Here is a 26,425-nt window from a genome sequence, read left to right as displayed (position 1 = left end):
TAGATCTCAAGAATGAGAAAAATATGGAAAATCCGATATAATAATATTTTAGAGCTTTGAACGTTTTGATGCAACGGCAAGTTTTTTTTTTTCTTTTCTGAATGCTAAACGTATTATTTTTTTTTATAACTATCCCAACAGGTTTTCCTAAAAATAAACTATTTTTACAACTGTTTACTATTAATAGTAAATGTAAAAGATAGCACATGGGAGCAAGGGAAATGGTTTTAGAAATCTAATTGTAACACATTTATGCCCCCCCCCCCGCCGCCAATTTGTTTTGTAAAATAATGTTTTGAAAAAAAAATGTGTATTGCTAAATTTAATATTTCTTACTTTTGAAATAAAATATTTTTTTTTTTTTTTTTAAAGAGAAGGAATGCATTTGGAATGTAAATAAGTCAAATTTGATTCAAAACGACAATTGATAAGCAGTACTTTATATACAAAGAAGGCCTTTAACCCAAACTGTCCACTGTTGACTTAGAAAAAAGTTCCACTTACGGGACATGCACGAGACGTCTTCCCATAAATCATCTGACATTGTTGATCAGGTGGATACCTCTGTCCGGCCTTGACCTTTTCTTCGTCAAGAAATTCCTGAATAGGCTGCAACTTCTTTGAGAAGCAATCGACTCTGTTTGGCAACGATACATAATACACATACTTAACACAGCCATTATACAAATATACCTTAAGAATTATAGAATAGGTTAAGTGAGTTAAGTTCCATAAGTAAAGAACACGAGACATTGTCTAAAATAATTTCTTTCTAAATCGTATCATATAAATCATATCGTAAGGAGACAATTCTTATTGTTTAACTACTAACCCCACCTTTTTGAAACCGTAAACCACATCCTCTTTGACTGCCCCTTCCCAATCCACTACAGCCCAACATAACCAACACCCTGTACGGCAGTGCTGAACAACTAAAGAGAACAGCACCCTTTTTTTTTCCTGGCACAGTCTGCAAAAGAGCTCACAGCTCAGCAGCAAAAAGGCTGGCTGGAAGAAGAACAGACGCCTATCAACTTTGGGCATCTGTGAATGCCAATGGCAAGGTTGTTCAATAAGTTCATTGGCCTCCTTCAGACGTAGAGACGACTATGGTTCATCTCAGAGCACACGCTTCCTCATGTGGCTGTGGAGCCCTATTTTGGAGAGACACTTCCGTCCACAGATAGCACAGGTTAAGGTGGCTTTTTCTTCGGTGGTAGAGGAGCTGGCCGTTTTTCGGATTATACGTTTTTCTTTCTGAGCTGAGACCCATGTACTTTCACTGTTCATAGCTTTTTTTGGTCACTGTCTCTCTCCACCTGTTGCGGTCTAGAGCTATTTCTTCCCAATTGTCAGTATTGATGTTCACTGATTTGAGGTCACGTTTTATTACATCTATGTAACGGAGGTGGGGGCGACCAGTTTTTCTTGAGCCAGTCGCGAGTTGACCATAGAGGATGACTTTCGGGATGTGCTTGTCCGGATGGAGGTCAGTAAGTTAAAAGATAGACAAAGCAAAGGAGGCGGTTAAAGGAGGGCCGTTAAAGAATAGCTCAGTTGGTAGCTTACTCTTACTTGCATCCAGAAGAACACTTAGCGATAACTGGCCAAAAAAAGACCAAAAGTGGAGGAGACATACTAGGAGCCGTGAGAATACATAGCGTCAAAAAAAAAAAATCAAGAATAACGAAAAAAAAAAGAACTTAATCAAACGCCAAGGGAAAAATTTATATGTAGGTCATAGCTGGGTCATTATATAAATTTTTCTTCCATTTGTACAAATGCTCCTTCTTCACTGGTGCTATTAGAGCATGTAATGAATTGTTTGAGTCAGCCAGGAAAACCAGTGACGGCTGAAATTAAGTCATTAACAGGCATGACTAGATTGATAGGAACACGCGTAGGACGTAATCATCTACTTTTTTGAAGTAACGTCTGTATTTTATAAGATAAGAAGAAATAATAGCAATCTTCCTATGTCTTCGAGCTTAAAAATCATTCCCTTCTAACTCCAGACTTATAATAGCTAGAGACAAAAGTGATGTGTTCAAACTTACATGTCAGTTCCTTGGTTCACATTAATGCTGGAAGTCTCAAGGTAGGTCTTGATGTTATTAACAGAACACGAGGAGAAGTACCATGGATGGTCAGTCGAAGTGTCGGAACTAATTCCCACAGGTACCATCAGGTAAGAGTCGCTCTGACTACAATTGGCCGAGGTGCTCGTGCCGTCGTGTTGAGCGCCAAGACTACACAGAGAAGAATTGAAATTAAAATATTTGGTGATTAATTATTTTGTTTGCTATAAAAAAAGGGGGAATAAATGCTTCTTAATGAGAGATGTGGATGTATATATGGATTTAATCCCTTTATTAAGTTTAGACACTTTTTTTCTCCCACTTCCCATTCATGGATCAAGTAAAAATTTTGCATAATTACTTATAGTGGATGACAATACACGAATCTATCCAAAAATTAAGGGACTAGAAAATCATTTAGTAATAATTAATGTATTTTGTTTCATATAGCAGAATGGGAGTTAAATCCTGTAGTTTGGTGAAAGACACAAAGATAAAGGCACATTCCTCGTACCATATGCTAGGACAAATTTGTACAAATACTCCTTCTTCCTTAGGGCTATTAGAGCATGGAATGGGTTGCCTGAGCTAGCCAGGAAAACCAGTGACTTGGCAGAATTTAAGTCATTGGTTAATATGCATGACTAAATGCATGACGCGTAGGACGTAATCATCTTCTTTTTTAAAGTAACGTCTGTATTATATAAGTTTTCGAAAAAATGGTAGTAATTAGCGGTTATTTTCCTTAGATAAGCTGTTTTTAAAAAGTATTCTTCTTTTCCTATTGTTTCTTTTGTTTCTTTTGAATTTGGTAAACTTGATGCTCGAATGTGTGCTGTTTGAGGGTCGGTGTTTCCCGGTTCGGTTAGCTTTTTTTGTCTAGGAATTTTTTCTTTTTTCAAGTGTAAATAATATTTATGACAATTTTAAATAGAGTCTAGTCTTTGTCCAATTAAATCTTGTTAAATGCAGCAATATCTACACTCTGGACTAAAACCTCATTTTCCCCAGTGATTTTCTCAGAAAGATCTTCAATGTTTAGGAATTTTCTATTTTTTTTTTATTTTTAAAAAAAAATTATTACTATGTCAGAGTAAAACATTATATAATTATTATTGACAAACTCGACATATACAACACATTATAATGTATAAAAATTATCTATATTCCCAATAGTCACTTGTGAAATGTAGATCTATATCTATGGTTTTACATTCCCTAACACAGGGGTTCTGAACCTGTGGGTCGCGACCCCCTTGGGGGTCGATTGACACATTTTCAGGGGTCGAATAAGACCATCGAAAATATTTTTTTAGGGCCAATTCTAACATGTAACTCAATATTCTATTATTTATATCGAAAATCGTTATTTAGTTATTTTTTTATTGAATGATGTGTGTTTGTTGAATAGGTTATCTTTATTTGCATGTATATTGTTATTGTTATAGCAGAAATGCCGATGTGGACAATTATAGTCAAACCGAATTTCTATTTCTTCGGACTAACAAAATTATCTTATCTTATCAATATGAATATGTAAATGTTATCTTAACTAGCTACCTGTGTCCAATCTCGTGAGTCATATGGTAGCTGCTCTGGAATGCTCCATTGTCCACAACAACAGAGAGACTGTAGTTCAGGCTACACATCTTGGACACATAGGCTCGACCTGCGACCACAAAACTGATGGTATTACGTATGTGCATGAGTGATGAATTAACAGTTTCAATGTAAAGACTTACACTCACTTACCTAGATACGTGAGTTTTTCTCCTGCTGAGTTTTCCCCCTTAAACTCTAAGCTGTGAAGTAAAAATGAGTTAAGACTTGTAAGCAATACAGTAAGTAATGAACTAAGACTAAGATTAAAGCTAAAGCTAAGGCTAAGATTACGACTAAGGCTAAGATTAAGAATAAGATTAAGACTTAGAAAAGGAGTTAAAACTTGTAATCAATTCAGCAAGTAATAAACTAAAGACTAAGACTAGGAGTAAGACTAAGACTAAGATTAAGGCTAAAGCTAAGGCTAAGATTAAGACTAAAGCTAAGATTAAGAATAAGATTAAGAATAAGATTAAGTCTAAGAAAATGAGTTAAAACTTGTAAGCAATTCAGCAAGTAATAAACTAAAGACTAAGACTAGGAGTAAGACTAAGAATAAGATTAAGGCTAAAGCTAAGGCTAAGATTAAGACTAAGACAAATTCAAATTCTTCCCCTCTTCCCACACCCCACCCTAGCTACCCCACTACACAGATTATCTCTACAGCGTCTCTCTCCTAGAGACAACGTGCTCTTAGATGATTTTCAAACAGGCCAGGGATCCAGTTTACCATATCCCACTGTAAACAATTAGAACGCATCGCGTTAGGCTTGTGTTTACAAACCATACAATATTATTATTATAGCTTTTATATAGCGCTACTTTCATGCTCTTATAGCATGCTCAGAGCGCTTTGGTCCAATCTCATTTGTGGACTGGTTGGGGGGGGGGGAGGGGGTATCTAGGAGTTGGTTTTCCGTGCTGCCTTTAGGCGCTCAGTAAACGCAACTCTGCCCGAGTCAGGTGTCGAACCTCGAGGCCCCCCTTCATAGGTAGCCAAGACAAGCCAAGTTCAAGCGCATTTAGCCTCTCGACCCACGTGTGTTGTATCAATGTTCATATTGATACAACACACTCATTTAGGCTTCATAAAACATGAACATTGATACATTATCATTGATTGAATAAAAGTGCTGTGGCTGAACATGACAATTTTAACAAGGATTGAACACATACCAACTTACCATAATGATTCTGAGGACAGGTAGGCCTATAATTAAATACCCACCATAAGCTATCCAATTTATGGGGCGGATCGTTTATAAATGCCGGGCCGATTTTGACACCCAGTCCGCCCCTGGTAGTGACTCCTATTGAACTTGGTATTAACGCAGTATCATTTCCGTATATGTTCTAAATTTTTAGATTATAAGCAGTGGCGTAGCTAGGGGGGGGGGGGGAGGGGGGGGGCGGGAGAATTTGAAAATCCCCCGGGCCCCCACTTGAGGGACACCCCCCCCCCAATTTTTTTTTTTACATCTAAAATTCAATATTACGCAAAATGCAGAGGCCCCCCCCCCCCAAATATGTTAAGCCCCCCCTGGGCCACCAAACGATAGGGAAATTCCTAGCTACGCCCCTGATAGTAAGTAGAGATAAGATTGTTTCATTGTATTGAGAACGAAAGCGTAAACTACTAGCGAACACTCACGAGGTCATCAAAACGGCATGGTCGTAGGGTACACTGGAACCATTCATCCATTTTGTGAAAATGTCCAGGGCTTGAGCAATATTGTTGGAACCATTCAAGTTTGGGATGTTCTAGATAAGAAAAATAAAGTTTAGATAATTTTATAGAGACATTTAGTACAAGGGAAGTACGCTTTTTTTTAAAAAAAAAGAAGTTTAGAAAAAAGCAGTGTACAACACTAATCTGTCACACCCATTAGCCAAAAATAAGTCTGCCGTAACCAGTGGTCAGATGAGACGCGGTGGCTGAGTGGTAAAGCGCTTGTCTTCCGAACCGCGGGTCCCAGGATCGAATCCTGGTGAAGACTAAGATTTTTAATTTCGGGATCTTTGGGCGCCTCTGAGTCCACTGAGCTATAATAGGTATTTGACATTGGTTGGGGAAAAGTAAAGGCGGTTGGTCGTTGTGTTGGCCACATGACACCCTCGTTAAACGTAGGCCACAGAAACAGATGACCTTTACATCGCCTGCCCTAAAGACCACAAGGTCTCTGAAAGTGGAACTTTACTTTTACTTTAGTTATAAGACTATCCATCCATCCATCCCAGTGGCGCTACAGCCCATGGAGGGCCCTGCTTTAACACATCCTTCCATTCAGATCACTCCTGGGCCTTTCGTCTCCAAGCCCTAACCCCAAGCTGCTTCAGATCTGCTTCCACATCATCTATCCATCGCATTCGGGGTCTGCCTTTGGGTCGCCTGCCTTTTGGTTTTTGCCTGTCGCAAAACAAAAATCATGTCCTTTTCCAGGTCTAGGTCGTTTTCCGTTGAGATCTGTCCGGGTTTTCTTGTGTGTATTAGCTTTCGTAACAGTATTTTTTATATGACAGAGTTGTAAGCCCTGTGCATAGCCATCTGGGGGGCTGCCCCTTTCAGCTCTCTGGATAGCTGACTTTATTTTTGGGTAAGGTACCCTAGCCTTTGTGGATCCCTCCACTTCCTACAAGGCAGCAGGTTAGATTTTGGTCCACCCTGGGTATTTTATTTCCCTGGTACCCACCATATCTGGAGGGCATTCCCCTATCCGCCACCTGGGGAGGCGCTCGATGGGAGATCAAAAACTTCACACGAGAGTTATAAGACTATAAATAAATTCAATCCTAAAAAGATGACGTATATAGTAATACTATTTTTAAAAGTCCACATATTTAACACAGGAGTCACTAGAGACCCTATGCCGACAGCTTAATGAGTTTGTATAAAGTTTGCGGGACATCTCCTATGACAGAATGAATCGCGCGCCCCGAGGGTAGAAATGACATGGTAGCCGATAAAAGGAAAACGCAAAAAAAAAAAAAACGGAACGTTCTCGTATAACTTGGCGCCACACCTTCAAGGTGGGACTAAGTGGACTTCAGCTGCGAAGAGGTTGCAGACTTGGCTGGACAACGATTTCTCTGTTGCCAGCTTGCCGCCCAGTGTGCCGAAAGGCGCGTGACAACCAAAGTCAGTATGTTGCACTGTTAATGATAATGCTACACTCTAATTTAGCCCAACGTACTGAGCGTTTACAAAAGCCCCCGATTCATTACAAGCAGACGTGAGTTGTAACAAGCACTACGATTGGCTATTTGAATTTTGCTTACCACATCGATGTCCATGCGTACAATTTGCATAGACAAACTGTAAGGGGAAGTCCTGTTGACAGTCTGTAAGCGAAGGTTAGCCTTAAAAAAAAATAAAAAAATTAGATCAGTAATAAAAAATCTGTGAAACAAATGACTAGAAATTAGTCCATGTAAGTCTACTTAAGAACTTATATAAACCTAAGTGCGTTTTTCTTTCTTCTATATTACATATTTACATATTTAAAAAAAAATGCTTTAGAATCTCTCATGCTTTGAGCTTGATCAGAGCGCTATGGTCCAATCATTGCTGTGGACACGTGACTGTGAGTGAGACCAATCGTCATCAACACTGACCAGCGACGTCGCAACCTGTGGTCAGTGGAGATCAATAGATCGTTGCCACGTTTTACAGACCTCTGACGTTCTATGTCAATGAATTATTGAATGGGCGTGGGAGAAACAATGTGTACACACTTTTTACCAGACAGAGAGACAGGAATGAGTTGATAGAACCTTTGTAAAAAGTAGATAATTACGTCCTACGCATTTCATGTGTCAATCTAATATAGTGCTATGTTTAGTTAGTCGTAAAAATCCTCAAAGCAATGAAAATAATTCGTCATGGCAGACCAGAATTTAGCAATGTATGTCAAATGTAAGCACTGACTATTGATGAAGAAAATAATTTATGACATTACAATGTAACTCACTTGGTGAAATAATAAAGAGACATAACTCTTGATCGTTGCTATAGTTTCTATGTCGAGTTTTGTCGCGTTTGTCTCCCCTGTTGTTTCTATCTGCCAATTCTTCCATCTGGTAAAAAAAAAAATCGAGAATATAGATCTAGATTATTTAGTTCTGTATAGAGTGTGGGTTAAGTAGAATGTTATCCATTTAAGATGATGTAGTTTCTGATTAGTGGAAGCAGATTAAGTTGACCCTAAGAGTTCTAATACAATATAGCCATACTTTTGGTACATGGCGTGATCCACAACGACGTAGACATCTATGACATATGACGTCGTGACCTGCCTCTTTTCTCTGATTGATGCACACGACACAAGAGTTAGGCTGATGACTGAAAAAGAGTTAATGAAAAAGAGTTTATGAAAAAGAGTTAATGAAAAGAGTTAACGTGTCTAAGATATACCAGCATCAGCCTCAGTTAATGTACAGTTTAAATGTTAATGTCATTGATAGTTTAGCAGACCTTGCGATCTATGGGGCAGGTGATGTAAAGACCGTTTGATCGTCTAAGAGCTGAGCCGAAGGCTCTTCGAGCTCTAAGTTTGAAAAAAAAACCTGTTTGGACGCCAAACAGTAAAAAAACAAAAAACCTGTGAGAACACAGTTCTGTTTGGGAGAGACCCGAGTCAATGCCTATGTAAAGCATTTGCTGTTTCCAATGCCTTTGGCCCCGGACGCATGCTTGGCTGAACATGGCCGAAGGCCGAGAACACAGGGAGCCTCCGCCATTTTCCTTCGTTATACCAAGCTAACCGTGGGGGACTCGCCATTTATGTTCCTTGAGGAACAGCGCATGGATGTGTGACAGGTTTGTGGGGACTCTTTTGCAACTCCGCTCGTACAATGGGTGGACTCTCGTCTACCCGTGGGCTTCCCCACAGGAGTCTTGTCTTGCTACCCATTTTGCATAACCACTTCCTCTAATGGTCGTTTCCACGCGAATGCCACGATGAGGCAGAGTAGCGTGCTCGCGGATGTAAAGACCAACTCCTTATGTGGCCCACGGTTAACGAGGGTGTCATGGGGCCAGCACAACGAACAACAGCCTTTACTTTTCCCTAACTAATGTCAGGTACCCACCAAAGCTGGGTGGACTCAGAGGTGCCTAAAGATCCCGTACTTAAAAAATCCCAGTTTTCATCAGGAATCGAACCCGGTACCCCCAGTTCGGAAGCCAAGCGCTTTATCACTCAGCCACCGCGTCTCCCCAAGATTGGATGAGCCCAGGGCAAATGTCTAGCCAGCATCGTGAACACTTTGAGTGTAAGGGGGGCGGAATGGTCTTCAGATTCTGGGGAGCGATACACTAACATTGGACACACTTTCTTGACACACTCATAGGGCACACTTTCCTGAAGCACTCATAGGACACACTTTCCTGACACACTCATAGGACACACTTTCCTGACACACTCACAGTACACACTTTCCTCATAGGACACACTTTCCTGACACACTCATAGGACACACTTTCCTGACACACTCACAGTACACACTTTCCTGACACACTCATAGGACACACTTTCCTGACACACTCATAGGACTCACCTTCCTGACACACTCATAGGACACACTTTCATGATCAGAAGACAACATTTTTTGTACAATTATAATGTTTGAAATATTTAGGCTGCCTGGTCGTTTGGGATGCGCTCTGGAGTATAGTCTCGATGATTCGGGATACGAACCCTTCCTGCAGGCAGCGAGATGTTTCATGTAGGATGTAATCTTCTTTTCTGGAGTAACAGTATATAATTGTAATACAAAATAAACAGATATTTTTAGTCAAGTCAATTGAAGAAAAACTAAGAGATTATTTCATGTTTCTGGATCTGAAGAAATTATGTCCAATTGCTTACAAGAAAACTGGACGAAACAAAATAAGATAATAAATAATCTTTGTGCTGTCATTGGATGGGAGAAATACATTAAGACGGTGGAGAGGTGTGGTTGCGGCCCTATGCTCCCCTGGGAGTACATAGGATTAAGTCAAGTAAGTCAACATTGTCAAATAATTGGAGAGTATTACTTGTGGTACTTATACAAAACAATTTATATTTCTGTGGCATTTTACGTCTCGAGAGACGATCTTTTCCCTTTGCAACTTCTTGTGTGACTAAAGAGGCTAATCCCTAATACACAGCTGCGGTCACAGGTTGGGGATCTGTAATCACCAGGCGCTGTTACACTTATACATTTATAACTTAACAAAATGACTTCATTTTCAACTTACCTGAAAACAGAAAACTTGACAGATAATACATCTTCGAATACCAGTCAAAGCGATGGACACTTGGTATGAATCAAATCAAACGGCATCGTTAGAGAGAAATATTATTGAGTACAAAATACAATCAAGCTGAAACAGTTTTAAAATTAAAAGTTGAAATTAAAGTATTAAAATCTTGACTATTGAATTTATACTGACAACAGGGGACACAATCTTAAACGTAAGGGAAACCTAACACACTTAATAAAAAGTGACGCTTTGACACCGAATGCTAACATATAATTATGTAAATATATGTAATGAAATATCGATACAAGAGGGGAAAAAAACGGATAAGATAAGAGAAATGTGGCCACGTAAGCGCCCTCTACTTTGTACAGCTGAAACTATTCAATGATATGTCTTATAACTAGCATAATTCTTTAGGAGGAAAAAACAGATCCAAATAACTTCAAAGCAAAACACACACACACACTGCACGGAGATGCCATCTAGCTCTGCTAATGAAATAAAATCATAAAGTGAACTATTTAAAAGGTCTTCAAAAACGTGGCAATAACGCTCTGTGGGACGGCGTTAGGGGCACTAGAGAAAGGCGGGGGCTGCTGCGGCGTTTAGGATGGAATTAAGTTTAGTCGTTTCGATTGGCTGCAGGTTTCCCCAATCTAGTTTCTGACTGGAAGGTTCGATTGTATTCTAGGAATTGAACAAAGCTATAGAAAGTTGAATGTTATTCAGGGTCACGCACTGACGGAACATGACAATACCAACACCAATCTGACAGTGTACATAATATTTCTTTTACCTAATCCTACTGCAATCATTACTACTTAAACTCTTTTGTCGGAATGCATATATTCAGTTGTTGATACTCCGGCATTGGGTTGTCCGCACCAACCAACTAGTACAAGATGTAGGCGTATTCACTTCTTAATGTAGAACAACAAACAGACTTGAATAAAACTCCTTTTAATAAAACTTATTTGCAAATATGCACACAGCTTTCAACTATAATAAAGATGTATGCAGAAACGCATGAGAAGTAAAAAAAACTGCATTTTTTCAGTGATTGGCCATTCGTTGTTTTTACTTCAACTTTCACACTCCTATACATTTACATGATCTACGACAGATCACTTCATCTTAAACAGTGGTCTACGAAAGTGAAAAAATAAATTGGGGGTCTACGATAGTGGTTTTTATTTAAGCAGGTCATGACTTTAATTTTCACACCCAGTTAATGTAACTATATCATTTAATTATAAATAGATAAAAAAATAATAATGGAAATAGTGTCGTGTAGTCTATATGTAACTAAGGTTTAAGAAAAAGAAATCTAGAATTTACAGCGTTGGTTATTTATTCCTTTGTCAAATAAGCGGTTGTCTAAGTGCCTTTTTATTCCATTGTCAAATAAGCGGTTGTCTAAGTGCCTTTTTATTCCCTTGTCAAATAAGCGGTTGTCTAAGTGCCTTTTTATTCCCTTGTCAAATAAGCGGTTGTCTAAGTGCCTTTTTATTCCCTTGTCAAATAAGCGGTTGTCTAAGTGCCTTTTTATTCCCTTGTCAAATAAGCGGTTGTCTAAGTGCCTTTTTATTCCCTTGTCAAATAAGCGGTTGTCTAAGTGCCTTTTTATTCCCTTGTCAAATAAGCGGTTGTCTAAGTGCCTTTTTATTCCCTTGTCAAATAAGCGGTTGTCTAAGTGCCTTTTTATTCCCTTGTCAAATAAGCGGTTGTCTAAGTGCCTTTTTATTCCCTTGTCAAATAAGCGGTTGTCTAAGTGCCTTTTTATTCCCTTGTCAAATAAGCGGTTGTCTAAGTGCCTTTTTATTCCCTTGTCAAATAAGCGGTTGTCTAAGTGCCTTTTTATTCCCTTGTCAAATAAGCGGTTGTCTAAGTGCCTTTTTATTCCCTTGTCAAATAAGCGGTTGTCTAAGTGCCTTTTTATTCCCTTGTCAAATAAGCGGTTGTCTAAGTGCCTTTTTATTCCCTTGTCAAATAAGCGGTTGTCTAAGTGCCTTTTTATTCCCTTGTCAAATAAGCGGTTGTCTAAGTGCCTTTTTATTCCCTTGTCAAATAAGCGGTTGTCTAAGTGCCTTTTTATGACCATATGAAACCAATTACACTGGAGGATTATTTGAGATGATGCGACCCTGATAAAAAGATAAGGTGTGCAAAAATTTCAAAAACTCAAAGATAAAGCTCAGAATAGACCCACAAAATCTCTCTTCAACATCATATAGAGAAGATGGTGGTTTGTGAGCGTCTTTCAAGATTTCTTTACTTATAGCCAAAAAAACGGAAAACGCTAAAGATAAAACATTGATTTTACCAGCTGTTGAAGTAGTTTTAACTCTTCCTCTCCGTGATTATTTACCACATTCTGGTGGAATCAACGCTGGTATCGTCAGTTAGGAGAGAAGGAGTTAAAAACTGCTTCACAATAATCTACATCTGATATTATAAAACGAATTTCTTTAATCAACACTAGAGTTCAAGGGCACATCGGTGGGATGAGTTATAGCATTGAAGCTGCAAACAGCCTAATGGTCGTCGACTCCACATTTTTTCCTCAGGGCTGACCCACGAAACCTTTCCCATGTTTGGGTACAGCTGCAAAGCAGCAGAGGTTTGATGTCTGTTTTCCTTCTGCTAGGTGGGCTGCAAGCCAAGGCTAACGAGCCCCCTCCTGCCCAAAGCTCACGGGTTCAGCCACCAGTTACTCGCCTTCGCCCATTCTCCTGTTGGTGAAACCAGTTCCGCGAACCCAATATTTGAGCCACATATATAAGATCAAGAAAGACAAGAGAAACTCTTCTTGCGAAAACTTTTACAATGATACTTAAGAAGGACTACTTCAAAGAACAACAATATCCTATATGAAACATAATATCCGTAATAATGGATGATAAACATGCAAAAAACAAACATTTCCAGTGTCTTTCGTGATTTCAGCAATACATATTAATTGTTATTTTCATTGGTTTAAATTTGAATTTTATCAATAAAAAAAAAGGTAGATCTCTCTAACTTGTAATGAAGCTTTAACTTACTTTTTCACTTTTTCAACTCACTACAGTTAGACATTAGTTAAAAAAAATGGACTTTCTGAATTTGCAAAAATGCAGTATAAGTTAAGCAGCGGGTCTACCAAAAAAAACGTGGCAAGGGGTCTACGAGACAAAAAAGTTTGGGAACCACTGATCTAAAACAACCAAAGGTTCTACTCATGGTTACATCAGAAACGTAATCATCTTCTCTTTTGAAGTAACGTCTGTATTATATAAGGATAAACTCCATAGCACTAATATTTTAGACAAAGATTGTTTTACATCTCTTCAACTACCAGTAGAATGTAATTATCTGTTTTGAAGGAAACTGTAGTGGTCGAGAGGCCAAGTGCGCTTGAACTTGGCTTGGCTTTGCTCCCTAGAAGGGGGCTCGAGGTTCGACACCCGACTCGGGCAGAGTTGTGTATACTGAGCGCCTAAAGGCAGCACGGAAAACCAACTCCTAGATACCTAGATACCTCCTCCCCCCAACTGGTCCACAAATGAGATTGGACCAAAAGCGCTCTGAGCATGCTATAAGCATGAAAGTAGCGCGCTATATAAAAGCTATAATATATATATATATATATATATATATATATATATATATATATATATATATATAAGATTGGTTGAATCTTTTATTTAAATATATTGAGTCCATTTATTGTTATGAAAAAGAAAGTCTTAAACGGTGGTGCAACTAGATCTACATTCCATATTGAATCAAATTGCATTCGATGAATGTGTAGAAAATCAATAATAAGTCACTTCTACCAATAATATTAAGTGCTCCCTTTCCCCAGCGCCATTAGAGAATGGTATGGGTTGCCTGAATCAGCTTTTAAAACCAACGACTTAACAGTGTTTAAGTCATTGGTTAACATGCATGACTAGATCGAGACAAGCAATGCGTGGGACGATAATTATCTTCTTTTTTGAATTAACGTCTGTATTATATAAGATAAGATACCTTTTTGTATTCAACCTTGTTTAATTTCCATGATTTGGTTTCGTACATTAACAGTAGATATGAAAATTGGGACTTAAGTGACCTGCTGACCAGTCAGAAAGCGCGAACATAGACTGAATGGTCAGATCATCAAGAAGACAGAGACAGCCAGCGATGGGAAAAAACATCAATGAATGAAAGAGATTCTAGTCAAGGCGAAAGACAGAGAAATGGAGAAAGATTGTCGACAGATCATACTTGGGGCCCCCAAACGGTCCAATATACTTATGTGGTGTTTCCCAAACTTTTTTCTTAGAGAAACACTTAACACATTCTGAGTATTGAGCGGAACGGTGATTTGTTTAGAGAGATTAATTCAAGTGACAGTGGTGGCCTGCCAGTTCATTATTGCAGTAGTTCGTGGAACACCTATTTAGGCAACGCGGAAAACTAGGGCTCCGCGAACTACAGTTCTGGAAACACTAGACTAATGGAGAGGTAAAGGTGAAAGTTGCGGCTGCATGGCGCTCAAATCGAATTGGACTTTCAGGCGTCATCTAGCAAACGCCGTGGAACGTTTATGGAGCACTGTGGGACATGTAGAGCACACTGGTCATCCACTGCACCCCAAACCAGCTCCTGTTGTCTGGACTCTGTTCTGCCACTGAATCCAGCTGGCAAGGGGCGAGGGAGAGAGGCTGATGCTCTGTTCTGCCACTGGATTCAGCTGGCAAGAGGCGAGAGAGTGAGGCTGATGCTCTGTTCTGCCACTGGATTCAGCTGGCAAGAGGCGAGAGAGTGAGGCTGATGCTCTGTTCTGCCACTGGATTCAGCTGGCAAGGGGCGAGAGAGTGAGGCTGATGCTCTGTTCTGCCACTGGATTCAGCTGGCAAGGGGCGAGAGAGTGAGGCTGATGCTCTGTTCTGCCACTGGATTCAGCTGGCAAGAGGCGAGAGAGTGAGGCTGATGCTGTGTTCTGCCACTGGATCCAGCTGGCAAGGGGCGAGAGAGTGAGGCTGATGCAGCGAAAATCTTCCTCACTTTAATAAATTTTCATCGCTCAAGCCACATTCTCATCTTCCCTGTTCATCAACCAAAAAGCCCTGCGGAGATAAGCAAGTAGCGAAGTGGTAGGTGTGGATACACTGGTAGCCATAGCCACAAACCTACACGTAGGCGGCCCAGATCACGTGGTTGCTTGCCAGTGACTGGGACAGCTCTGGAACTCGGCAGTGCTGAGAGAAGAAGCAGGCCCATCTGCAACTGACCAAACCCACCCATGCCACGTTTGCGGCCGGCTTTTTAAAGCGAAGATTGGGCTGTACAGTCACCTTCGAGTCCATAGGATATGAGAAAAGTGCTCATCTTCGATCACGAAGGATATATATATATATATAAGTGAAGATATAACTAACACAACAAAACTAAATACACTAAAGTGAACCAAACCATCGACTCAATCGTTTCTGTGATAGTAAGTGTATGTGTTTTGACTGGCTGGTAGTGCAGTGTGTGTGTGCCTGTGTATGAAATGACCAGTTGACCTTCATTGTACATGGTTGAGTGAACAGCAAAGAAAGTGTGTAAGTCAGGACTGTGGTAGAAGTGGGTCAGTCTCATAACAAGATGCTGAAGTAAAGAAGATGAATTGAAGACTAATAAAATCAATGTGTTAATTGCCCTCATTCACCAATCGTATACATTGAAATACTGACAGTAATTTACACAAACATTTACACTGTCCCACTACACACCTAAACAGTTACACTGTCCCACTACACACTTAAACAGTTACACTACAATACACAGATGTAAAAGAAAGTAAGCCAAAGAAAACTTCATTCAGGAACACTGAAAAAAAAACAAACAACAAACTTACATATTAAAAAAAAAGAGATAATATACACATAATATCTTGATAGAGTATTGTATTTTTAGCTGTCTGGTCGTGAGATATGCGCTTTGGACTATCGCGCAAGATATCGCCGGATGGTGCGGGGTTTGAATCCTGACCCAGGTCATCTTTCGCCGTCCTGCTGGAGGTTTGGGCTCGGATCTATAATTCTAGCGAACATCCAAAACATGAAATCTTGACATGGTTCCAGAGAGAAAAGAACTATTTAAAAATAGTGTTATTTTAACTCAAAACCCATTCTTTAATTCCAATATTCCATACATTCACACTCAATACCTATTCCTTAATCACATTCACACTCAATACCTATTCCTTAATCACATTCACACTCAATACTTATTCCTTAATCACATTCACACACAATACCCATTCCTAAATCCCAATCCCATACATTCACACTCAAAACCTATTACTTAATCACATACACACTCAATGCCCATTCCTTAATCATATGCATCCACACCCAATGCCCATTCCTTAATCATTTGCATCCACACCCAATGCCCATTCCTTAATCATTTGCATCCACACCAATGCCCATTCCTTAATCATATGCATCCACACCCAATGCCCATTCCTTAATCATTTGCATCCACACCCAATGCCCATTCCTTAATCATTTGCATCCACACCAATGCCCATTCCTTAATCATATGCATCCACACCCAATGCCCATTCCTTAATTATATGCATCCACACCCAATGCCCATTCCTTAATCATTTGCATCCACACCCAATGCCCATTCCTTAATCATTTGCATCCACACCCAATGCCCATTCATTAATCATATGCATCCACACCAATGCCTATTCCTTAATCATTTGCATCCACAACAATGCCCATTCATTAATCATATGCATCCACACCCAATGCCCATTACTTCATCACATACATTCACTCAGGAATAAGCCATAAAGCTTGGCTTGAACTTTCCATCGCGGTCATATTTAGTGCTCTGACTCATTTCAAAGAAATCTTTTATTTGAAGTGTACACTGGCCTAGATAATCCTGGCTGATAAAAAGAGTTTACTTAGCAATGTTAAAAACATGAACTTTAAAAAGCAAACAAAAATCTGCTTGACATGCTACCTATAAACTATAAACTAGGACATAAGGAAAGAACTATCATGCGAAACTGTTCACAAATAAATCGTTGGGAATATTCACACACAAAAAAAACAACTCCTGAACAATATTCAGTCTCTTTGTTTCATCTTCTATATTGTAAGACGAGGTTGACAACGTTTAATTAAGCAATAAAATAAATACACATGAGGACACAAGCAAACTGTGGAAATATGGGGGAGATATAAGTAACACTTTAAAAAAATGTAAGAAAATAAACAAGTAAGATTGGGAGAGATTAAAAAAAAAGTAAACAATATCAAGGCCCCAATTGGGCCAGCGAAATGATAAAAGCTACTTTAAGCTACGTACGAAAGTGTTCTGTTTTCACAGAGAATAAATAAATTGCTGTAGACAATTAAACATAAAAATTAATTAACAGAGACTTTTGTGTTTATATAAGCAGAGTAAAACCTTAAGTAAAATCACTAAATTTAGAAAGCCTTCAGGACAGAAGACAAGGAACATTAGTATGGATTTGTCATAGCATATGGAACGAGGAATGTGTCTTTATCTTTGTGTCTTTCTGACTCAATCATCTTCTTTTATGAAGTAACGTCTGTATTTTATAAGATTACTAGAGTAACACCTATAGTAAAATAACTAAATTTAGAAAGCCTTCAGGCTAGCCGAAGACTTAAAAAATAAAGTAGGAATTTTACATAAAACACTGAACGATAATCTTCAAATACAAAAACAGAATTTAATAAAATATTTTATTTATATATATATATATATACTAGACATATGTTACCCGCGACCCGCGGGTCTTTATTTGCGCATTACTGTCGATATAGTCACTGAGAGTGTTTGTAAACAATTAAACGAAATAATAATGTAATAAGTAAAGCGAATGTGTCAATGTAAAAATAGTGTGAATGAAGCTATCAGATCAAAATAGCTAATAGGGGAAAATACATTTTTTTTTAAATTAAAACATTTGCTTTTGAATAATCTAGTGTATTGGATTTAGATGTATGTTAAACTTAACTAATGATCCTTTCACGTTATTTCTCTTTCGCTACGAAAATAAAATTAGGTTTGCGAAAATGGTTTACCCGAAGTCGATACATTCTTATCTATTAAAAACGAAAAGAGCGATAGCTTTGTTAAATGAATGGGATTATAAAGTGAACAATTAAACGAAATAATTTTTAGTACGCGATTCATGAATGAATATAGATCTAGGCCTATCTCACCTCGGCTTCGCAGCTTTCGTAAACGAATGTAGATTTAGAAAACCAAATTTGAATGTTTATTTGATCAAAATATGAAATGAATGGACTTTAATTAATATATTTATACATCAAAATAGTTGGATTAGAGTTTTAGATCTAGGGATGGTATTATAAAGGGAACAATTAAACGAAATAATTTTTAGTACGCGATTCATGAATGAATATAGATCTAGGCCTATCTCACCTCGGCTTCTCAGCTTTCGTAAACGAATGTAGATTTAGAAAACCAAATTTGAATGTTTATTTGATCAAAATATGAAATGAATGGACTTTAATTAATATATCTATACGTTAGAATAGTTGGATTAGAGTTTTAGATCTAGGGATGGTATTATAAAGGGAACAATTAAACGAAATAATTTTTAGTACGCGATTCATGAATGAATATAGATCTAGGCCTATCTCAACTCGGCTTCGCAGCTTTCGTAAACGAATGTAGCTTTAGAAAACCAAATTTGAATGTTTATTTGATCAAAATATGAAATGAATGGACTTTAATTAATATATTTATGTGTTAAAGTATAAAACTATCTGTGCGAAGAGAAGTTTTATCATCTTAGAGTTGGATTAGAGTTTTAGATCTAGGGATGGGATTATAAAGTGAACAATTAAACGAAATAATGTTTAGTACGCGATTGATGAATGAATATAGATCTAGGCCTATCTCAACTCGGCTTCGCAGCTTTCGTAAACGAATGTAGCTTTAGAAAACCAAATTTGAATGTTTATTTGATCAAAATATGAAATGAATGGACTTTAATTAATATGTTTATGTGTTAAAGTATAAAACTATCCGTGCGAAGAGAAGTTTTATCATCTTAGAGTTGAATTAGAGTTTTAGATCTAGGGATGGGATTATAAAGTAAACAATTAAACGAATTAATATTTAGTACGCGATTCATTACGGAATTGTCTAATGAAAGAATGTTCGTCAGGAAATCTGTAATCACAGATATAAGGAACTAATTAATGTAAAAAATGCTTTTGAAACACAAAATTGAAGGTTAATTTTATTATATAATGAAATCAATGGATCTTCTTTTGTATTTTCATGTGTCAAAGTAAAAAACTATCTGCGCAAAGTGTATTTCTTAAAATTAGATCTAGGTCTAAATCCTTTCTATCTTTTCTCATGTCAACATTGTAGACATGGCCTAGATCCATAAAATACTATAGCTGTAATAGAGTCGGACAACTTTATTTTTTTTGAGGGTCTTAAGTTTGTTTTAGGGCTACAATACATACACTACGGTCTAAGTTGGTACCCAAGGAACATTCCTGCCTAGTTTTATCAAGATTGGTCAAGCGGTTTTGATGTCTATAAGTAACATACATACATACATACCCCTCACATTCTACTTTATAATATAGATATTTCATTACGTCACATCCTTTCAAGTACTTTCACAAAAACATTCACAACAACTGAACAATATTGAAAGCGAATCTAGATCTAACCCTTCATATCACTTCATTCTTAAAGTCGCTGTTAGGCTTAGTGATGGCCTATAAGTGACCCTAGTCTATAGCTATGTTACAGTAGATGATATTAATACATAGATATAAAAACATAAGGATTACCAACTGGAAAAAAAAAAGATTTTCATCTACACCCCTCCCTGTTCCAAAAAGTAAATAGATTGTGTGTCTGACTGATTCGAACAAACTGGTCAGTGTAACGCTAGCCTAGGCTACGTGTAGTCGGTCATGACAAGACAACCAAGCGATTGCGTTTGTTGTGTGTTATAAGTGGTCAGACGAGAAAACACACACTGCCATGGATGCGCAGAAAAATTACGCCAGAAAAACATCAAATTACTAAGTTACAATTGAAAATAAAAATATAAAGAGTTTAAACACATATTATATCAAAAATTGTCAAAACCATCTTAGTTTCTCTTAAAAACATTTCTCAGAGGATACATATAAATCAATTATTAAAGTATGTTTTTATTTTAATGACCCAATTAAAACTTGTGTTAGCCTACTTAATCAGTTTTTCTCAAAAAATTTATACTAGAAAAACTACGTTAGTTTCTCAGCTTTACCAGTCACTAGATCAAGCAAAACGTTACCTCCCCCCCCCCGCCCCAAGCGGTATACAAGGGGGTGCGCGTCGGACGTTTTACTTCTTTCTGGGCTACAAAAAACTATTTTCCTAGAGTCAACAAGGCACCTTCTTCTAGTAAAAAAGAGCTCATTTTTAGATAGTTGAGAAGACATTGGGGCGGGGCGAAAAGTGTGAGAGACATTCGATCAAGTATGTTTGAAATAAGTTTTGTCGTCTTAAGGTTATCCTAATGTTCAGCAAGACTTTTATAGCGCGCTTTGACGTTAACACAACGATAGCACGTCCGCTGACAAATCCAACGTAAGCAAAATGGCTAGACGCGTCGCATTGTCGAAGAAGTGAATGAAATGACTTCTTCGGGAAACGCTGATCTAAATTTTATGTTTTTATTATTGGTTTTATTTCTTTAAATGTGTACATTTGCTGGTCATAAATTGTACTGCTCATATTTTTTTGGTCTTGTTCAATAAAAAAATATTCTCATATTCTACTCCATAACATTTTATAAGGTTTCGAATTTATGTTCATATTTGTCACGAAATGATAAAATAGTTTGTTTTTGCATTCGAAAAAGAAAGTAGAGCTGTAAGCCTTTATTAGGGCGTTTAGTAGATTGTGTCAAGATGATGTTGATCTCCACAGACAACCGGTTTGTGTGAGTTAGATGTGACAAAATAAGTAGGTCACAACGGGCTCGGCGTAGCCACGTGAAATACTGCAGTCTTTCATAATCTGCTAATGTAGTTTACACCCTCTACTGGCCTGGAAGGGGTCATGAGGAGCACAGGTAATCTGGAGTGGCTTTCATGACAAAACAATCTCTTGACAAACAACTACAAGATATCCATGTTGACCACCGTTAATCAACCGTTAGGCCTGAGCATTGACCTGCGACGTCACAACATGTGGGCAGTTTAGACCAATAGTTCCTTTCCAAGTCAACGGTTGCAATTTTATCCGAATAGTTTTCTTAATGCGCTATAATCCTATCACATGGGTTCTCAACCTGTGGGTCGCGACCCCTTTGGGGGTCGATTGACGTTTTGCCAGGGGTCGCCTAAGACCATCGAAAAAGTGGATTGTTATTGTCTATTCTTCTATTGCTGTATGTGTGTGTGGGGAGGGGGTCGCGGCAGACTGGGGGATTGTAAAAAGGGGTCGCCGAGCATAAATGGTTGAGAACCGCTGTCCTATCACTTATTATTATTGAGAAGCTGTTTTTTTAAAATTATGTTGCACGAAGTCAACATGCTGAAAGAACGACACACCTGAATTGAATTTACCAATATTGTGTATATAAGTCGGAATCCCTTCAGCTGCCGTCCTGCGGGAATTTTGATCTATAGTTCTGAATGAACGTACGAAACTTGTAAATCATGACAAAGTCGTATTCAAAAGCGTTAAGCTTTTTACGATATAGGTATCTTTTAAAGTTAAGATATGCCTAATGGGTTTAGTTAGGGAAAAGCAAAGGCGGTTGGTCGTTGTGCTGGCCACATGACACCCTTGTTAACCGTAGGCCACAGACCTTTACATCATCTGCCCTATAGACCACAAGGTCTGAAAGGGGAACTTTACTTTTTTAAAAATTTTGTATTATCTATTAGTTCTTAATAATTCTTGGGGGTCCTAAGCACAAACTTTGTTTTGCCTAAAGGTAAATCCGGACCTGTTTCAACGACAGAAAATCATCAAAGAAATGATATCTTATGTTTGTGTGTGTGTGTGCCTGTGTGTTTATTATTTAATTTATAATTTAATACTAAATTAAACATACATTTTTATAAACTTATTCAGACCTAAATTTTAAAATTATAGTCAAAGTTTCATCATGGGGCCAGCCGCTTTTACTTTTCCCCAACTAGTGTCAGAAACCGTTATAGCAGAGGTGCCCTAAAGATACCGAAAAAAAAATCCTAAGTTTTCACCAGGATTCGAACCCAGGACCCTCCGGTTCGGAATTCAAGCGCTTTACAACTCAGCCATTGTGCCTGTGTGGGGGGGGGGAGTCGAGGTGTACTTAGTAGATATACTGGTTATCTTTATTTTCTTATTACAAAGTTGTTTTTTTTTTTTTTGTTTTTAGGGGAAGTACAAGATATGTCCAGCCTCTTGGTCATTTGGTCATGGGTAAATTATTCTAAGGTTAACACACAATTGACCGCAGTTACAACAAACGATGGTCGCTGGTGACATAAAACTAGGAAAGGTGTGTGCCAAGGTGTCTATAGGTCACTGTAATCTACCGCAGAAGACCTTCCTTCAGGGAACAGTGCCAGGGTAAAAGAAGAAGAGGCAGACAGAGAAAGCGATGACAGGACAACATAAAGAATGGACGGCCCTGCCATTGAAAGATGGTCTAAACAGGGATGAATGGAGAAAGAAGGTCGACGGACCTTGTTTGGTGCCCCAACGGTCCAACATACTAAGGGATAGGTAAAAATAAAAATAAATCTACCATGATAGTTGTCATTGCGGGCGGTTCTACATAGGAAATAGTCTTGAGGAAAAAAGACGCCATAGAAGTGGCTTTCAACGCAAACTTATTTTACATTTTCCTATTTTTTTTTAAAACTCCTTGAATTTGTATTATCAGTAACCAGAGTTGAACTGTTTAAAATCGTGGGGCAGGGTGAAATCGCGCCCCTGTCGCCAATTACGACCAGGTGGGTGAAAAACATGCGCTTCTTAATTAAATTTTCTCTCTCTCTCTTTCTCTCTCTCTTTCTCTCTCTCTCTCACACACACACACACAAAGGCCAGTGCCGACAGTGCCGTAGCTTGACCTTTGGGGTCCCCTGCATTTTGCTTAATATTTAATGTAAAAAACACTCAAATGGGGGCCGGGTGAACTTTCAAATTCTCCCCCCCCCACACCATAGCTACGCCAATGACAAAGGCTATCTATTTCCTTGCAAACTGATACTCTAACGATATAATAATATTTTGTAGAATCTACTTTTTAAGACAACACTTGCAGTTTAAAAGCTACGATTTTGACATGTGTACTAGACTACAACTACTTACACTGCATTGTAAATACTGGTTCTCGGTGTGTTAATCCTGTTCATATATATATATATATCCTTTCTGGCATTTGTAGTTACTTTTATATAAGAATCCATATAAACGAATTTCGAAGATAGGCCTACACCACATAAACTAAGCTCCACTAGTTTCCTAATCCATTTAGGCCTACTACTAATCCTCTATTCTCATATAGAGTTTATTGACACTTGTGTTGCCGCCGTCCGTTAAAGGGAACTCACCCAACACGGCGAGTTACTTCCTCTTTCTCCTGCGACTCAAACAGAAACAAAAATATCACCACATCCAGGCCAAGACCTAATCAAACCAACACAGAGCGTTTTCAGAGCGTAATTCTAAAGACCGACACGGGTCAATGCCCAGCTCAACGTGTCTTTGTCATAGGTATCACGCCTGCCTGTTAGCATTGTTGACATAGAGTGACTGAAAATGCCTCTCTCTGCCCCTTTCAATAGCGTGTAACCAGGTCTATATATATTCGTCTTGATTTTGTAGGTTACTTAATAAAAAGCTGTCTAACTCATGGAGTGTAAGTGACTAATACACTAAAGATTATTCAAATGTTTTCTTTCACAGTGACGAGTTGACTGAGATTTAAGGGTTAAATATTGACTTACACGCTCATTTTGCTTTGTCATTCGATTTGGGGAAAATACCCAAAATCTTGGTATAAAAAACCTAGACTCTTTACTTGATCACTTACTGTTTATCTAAAAGCAAGCTGCGGAAAAACAGAGAATGGTTTGGGAGGATGAGTGGTCGAGTGATTTGTGCTTTGGACTGTCATCACGACGGCCCCGAGTTTAAATCCTGCCGGCATAAAAACAATAATGGACCTCATTCACCAATCGTAAACAAACAACATTTAGCCACGTGGTGCTCTATCTCTTCTATACAATTTACGATCTCATGTTTAATTCATGATGGTTGTCACGTGACCGTTTCTTTCGTTATTTTCTCAATAAGATCACGTGACTAAATGTTGTTTGTTTACAATTGGTGAATGAGGTCCATTAGAAGCGATACTGCCATTAAGCAATAAGAAATAACGAAACTGGGTCAAGTTTCATTTGACACTTAGGGAAGAGCTCACGTGAGCGCATTTTAACTCACTGGTATGACGCAGCGTAGCAAGGAGTTCAAGAATACAATGGTGGGCCCCATTCCCTAGTCGATGTAACAAAAAAACAAAAACCCAACAACGAATCAGTACATTGACAAAAAAAGCCATTCTAATGTAAAGTGATAATTGCATTACTCTCAATTCAGTGACTTTTATAAAGTTATACTTGATCGAAATTTAATACATTCAAATTCTTACAGCAGTCGATACTTATTTCTTTTTCCATTGTCAATGTCTCCCAATGGTCACGGGCCCGTGTGCAATGAACCCCTTTGCGCAATGGTAGTTAGTCCACTGCTTGTATGCAAGCTAGTGCCATGGATTAAGTCCACGCTAGTGGATAGTTTCTATTAGATCTGCATGTCGGATTCAGACCAGAATTTCACCGAAATGACGGAGAAACTATTTTCTCATTTAGGATCTATATTAGTATCCAGTGGCGTACTAAGGGTGCCAGACCCCCGGGGCAGCTAGGCTTGTCTGCGCTCCCCCACCCTACGTTCCAACAGTGTGTGTACTCTATATTTACATTTCCCAATAAACAATAAAGATATTATTATTATTATGTTAGAAACGAACGAGTATTATTATTATGTTAGAAATGAACGAGTAGTCATTCTCTGGCGTATGGCAGGACAGTTATAGTTCAGAATGACCATAAACCACTGGAAAACATCCTTCAAAAACCACTCAGTTCTGCTCCGAGAAGGCTAAAAAGTCTAATGATGCGTCTTTATCGTTACGATATCCAGTTTCAATATGTCAAAGGCAAAAATTTGTTCATAGCTGATACTTTGAGTAGAGACCCATCAGAGGAAAAGAGTGATGTCCCTGATGTTTGTGTCAATACAGTCGGACTGGCAATACCAGATGCAGTGCTGGAGAAAGTCAGAATCGAGACAGAGAAAGATAGAAAAATGCAAACACTTATTCAGTATATCCTAAATGGATGGCCAGACAAACATAATAGTTTACCTGAACTCAAACAATATTTTTCACTAAGAGACATGTTAACATACGAAGACGGACTCTTGTTGAAAGGAGAACAAATAATCATACCGATATCACTTCGCAAGGAAATAGAAGAAAAACTCCATGCAGCACATTTGGGAGTAGACTCAATGAAAAGAAGAGCAAAAGAAACAGTTTTCTGGCCTGGATTATCAGCTCGAATACAGGAAATAGCCAACTCATGTTACATTTGTCAGAAAAATAAACCAGCAAATCAGAGAGAAGAATTAATACATCACGAAATACGTTCTAATCCGTAGGACAAGATTGGAATTGATATATTCCAAATGTGTAACCAACAATATCTAGCTATAGTGGACTATTATTCAAATTTCATAGAGGTAGAAAACATGCAGTTGACAACAACACACGCAATTATTATTATTATTATTATTATTATTATTATGTCAGAAACGAACGAGTAGTCATTCTCTGGCACTGCATGGGTCGAGTTTCTTTAAAGAGAAACAAAAACCATTGTAGTCTCCCTTTATCAGTGTCCACTGAGGAATTGTCTGGTGATGTGGCAGGTCTGCATCAGTACCGCCTTCTGACAGGATGACGAGAATGTTCCTAGGAATGGCGAGGGAGAGCCTTGAAGATATCTCAGACAGACAACATGCTATACCACTTTTAAGAAGAACATTAAGACCTACTTGTTTAAAACTTTTTTAGATTAGTTCTTGATTTGCATTGTCGTGTTTGTGTTTGTAATGTTATTACAGCGCCTTGAGCCTACATTTTGTTTGTTAACAGCGCTTTATAAATAAAATTATTATTATTATTATTATCTGTGAGTTAAGTTGTTATTATCCCCTCGGTCGATATAACAATGGGGTATATTGCTATTTTAGATAACTTCCGATTTCCCGGTACCTTCCGTCACAAAAAAAAGCGCTGCTTCGTAAAGAACCCCACAAAAAAAGATATTTTTAATATATAACATACTAAATACATAGATTTAAGTGGAAA

At 38.2% G+C, this 26,425-nt stretch overlaps 1 protein-coding gene across 1 annotated transcript in view; it reads right to left on the bottom strand.

The window, feature by feature from the left end:
- Nucleotides 1–23,917, bottom strand: part of LOC106079708 (metalloprotease mig-17-like) — a 43,979-nt gene extending 20,062 nt beyond the window's left edge. Inside the window, exons 1-10 of the mRNA XM_056044369.1 lie at nucleotides 23,299–23,917; nucleotides 9,922–10,007; nucleotides 7,911–8,019; nucleotides 7,649–7,754; nucleotides 6,957–7,037; nucleotides 5,332–5,441; nucleotides 3,831–3,880; nucleotides 3,639–3,747; nucleotides 2,058–2,249; nucleotides 505–637 (exon numbers count right to left, since the gene is read on the bottom strand). Coding sequence (XP_055900344.1) covers nucleotides 505–637; nucleotides 2,058–2,249; nucleotides 3,639–3,747; nucleotides 3,831–3,880; nucleotides 5,332–5,441; nucleotides 6,957–7,037; nucleotides 7,649–7,754; nucleotides 7,911–8,019; nucleotides 9,922–9,952 — 921 coding nt within the window. The 5' untranslated portion in view covers nucleotides 9,953–10,007; nucleotides 23,299–23,917. The remainder of the gene's footprint in view (nucleotides 1–504; nucleotides 638–2,057; nucleotides 2,250–3,638; nucleotides 3,748–3,830; nucleotides 3,881–5,331; nucleotides 5,442–6,956; nucleotides 7,038–7,648; nucleotides 7,755–7,910; nucleotides 8,020–9,921; nucleotides 10,008–23,298) is intronic.
- Nucleotides 23,918–26,425: the final 2,508 nt, after the last annotated feature.

Source organism: Biomphalaria glabrata, chromosome 10 (genome assembly GCF_947242115.1).
Source record: "Biomphalaria glabrata chromosome 10, xgBioGlab47.1, whole genome shotgun sequence".
Classification (NCBI taxonomy): domain Eukaryota; kingdom Metazoa; phylum Mollusca; class Gastropoda; family Planorbidae; genus Biomphalaria; species Biomphalaria glabrata.
The sequence above is the reverse complement of the archived record's forward strand: the minus strand, read 5'-3'. Positions and strand labels throughout refer to the sequence as shown.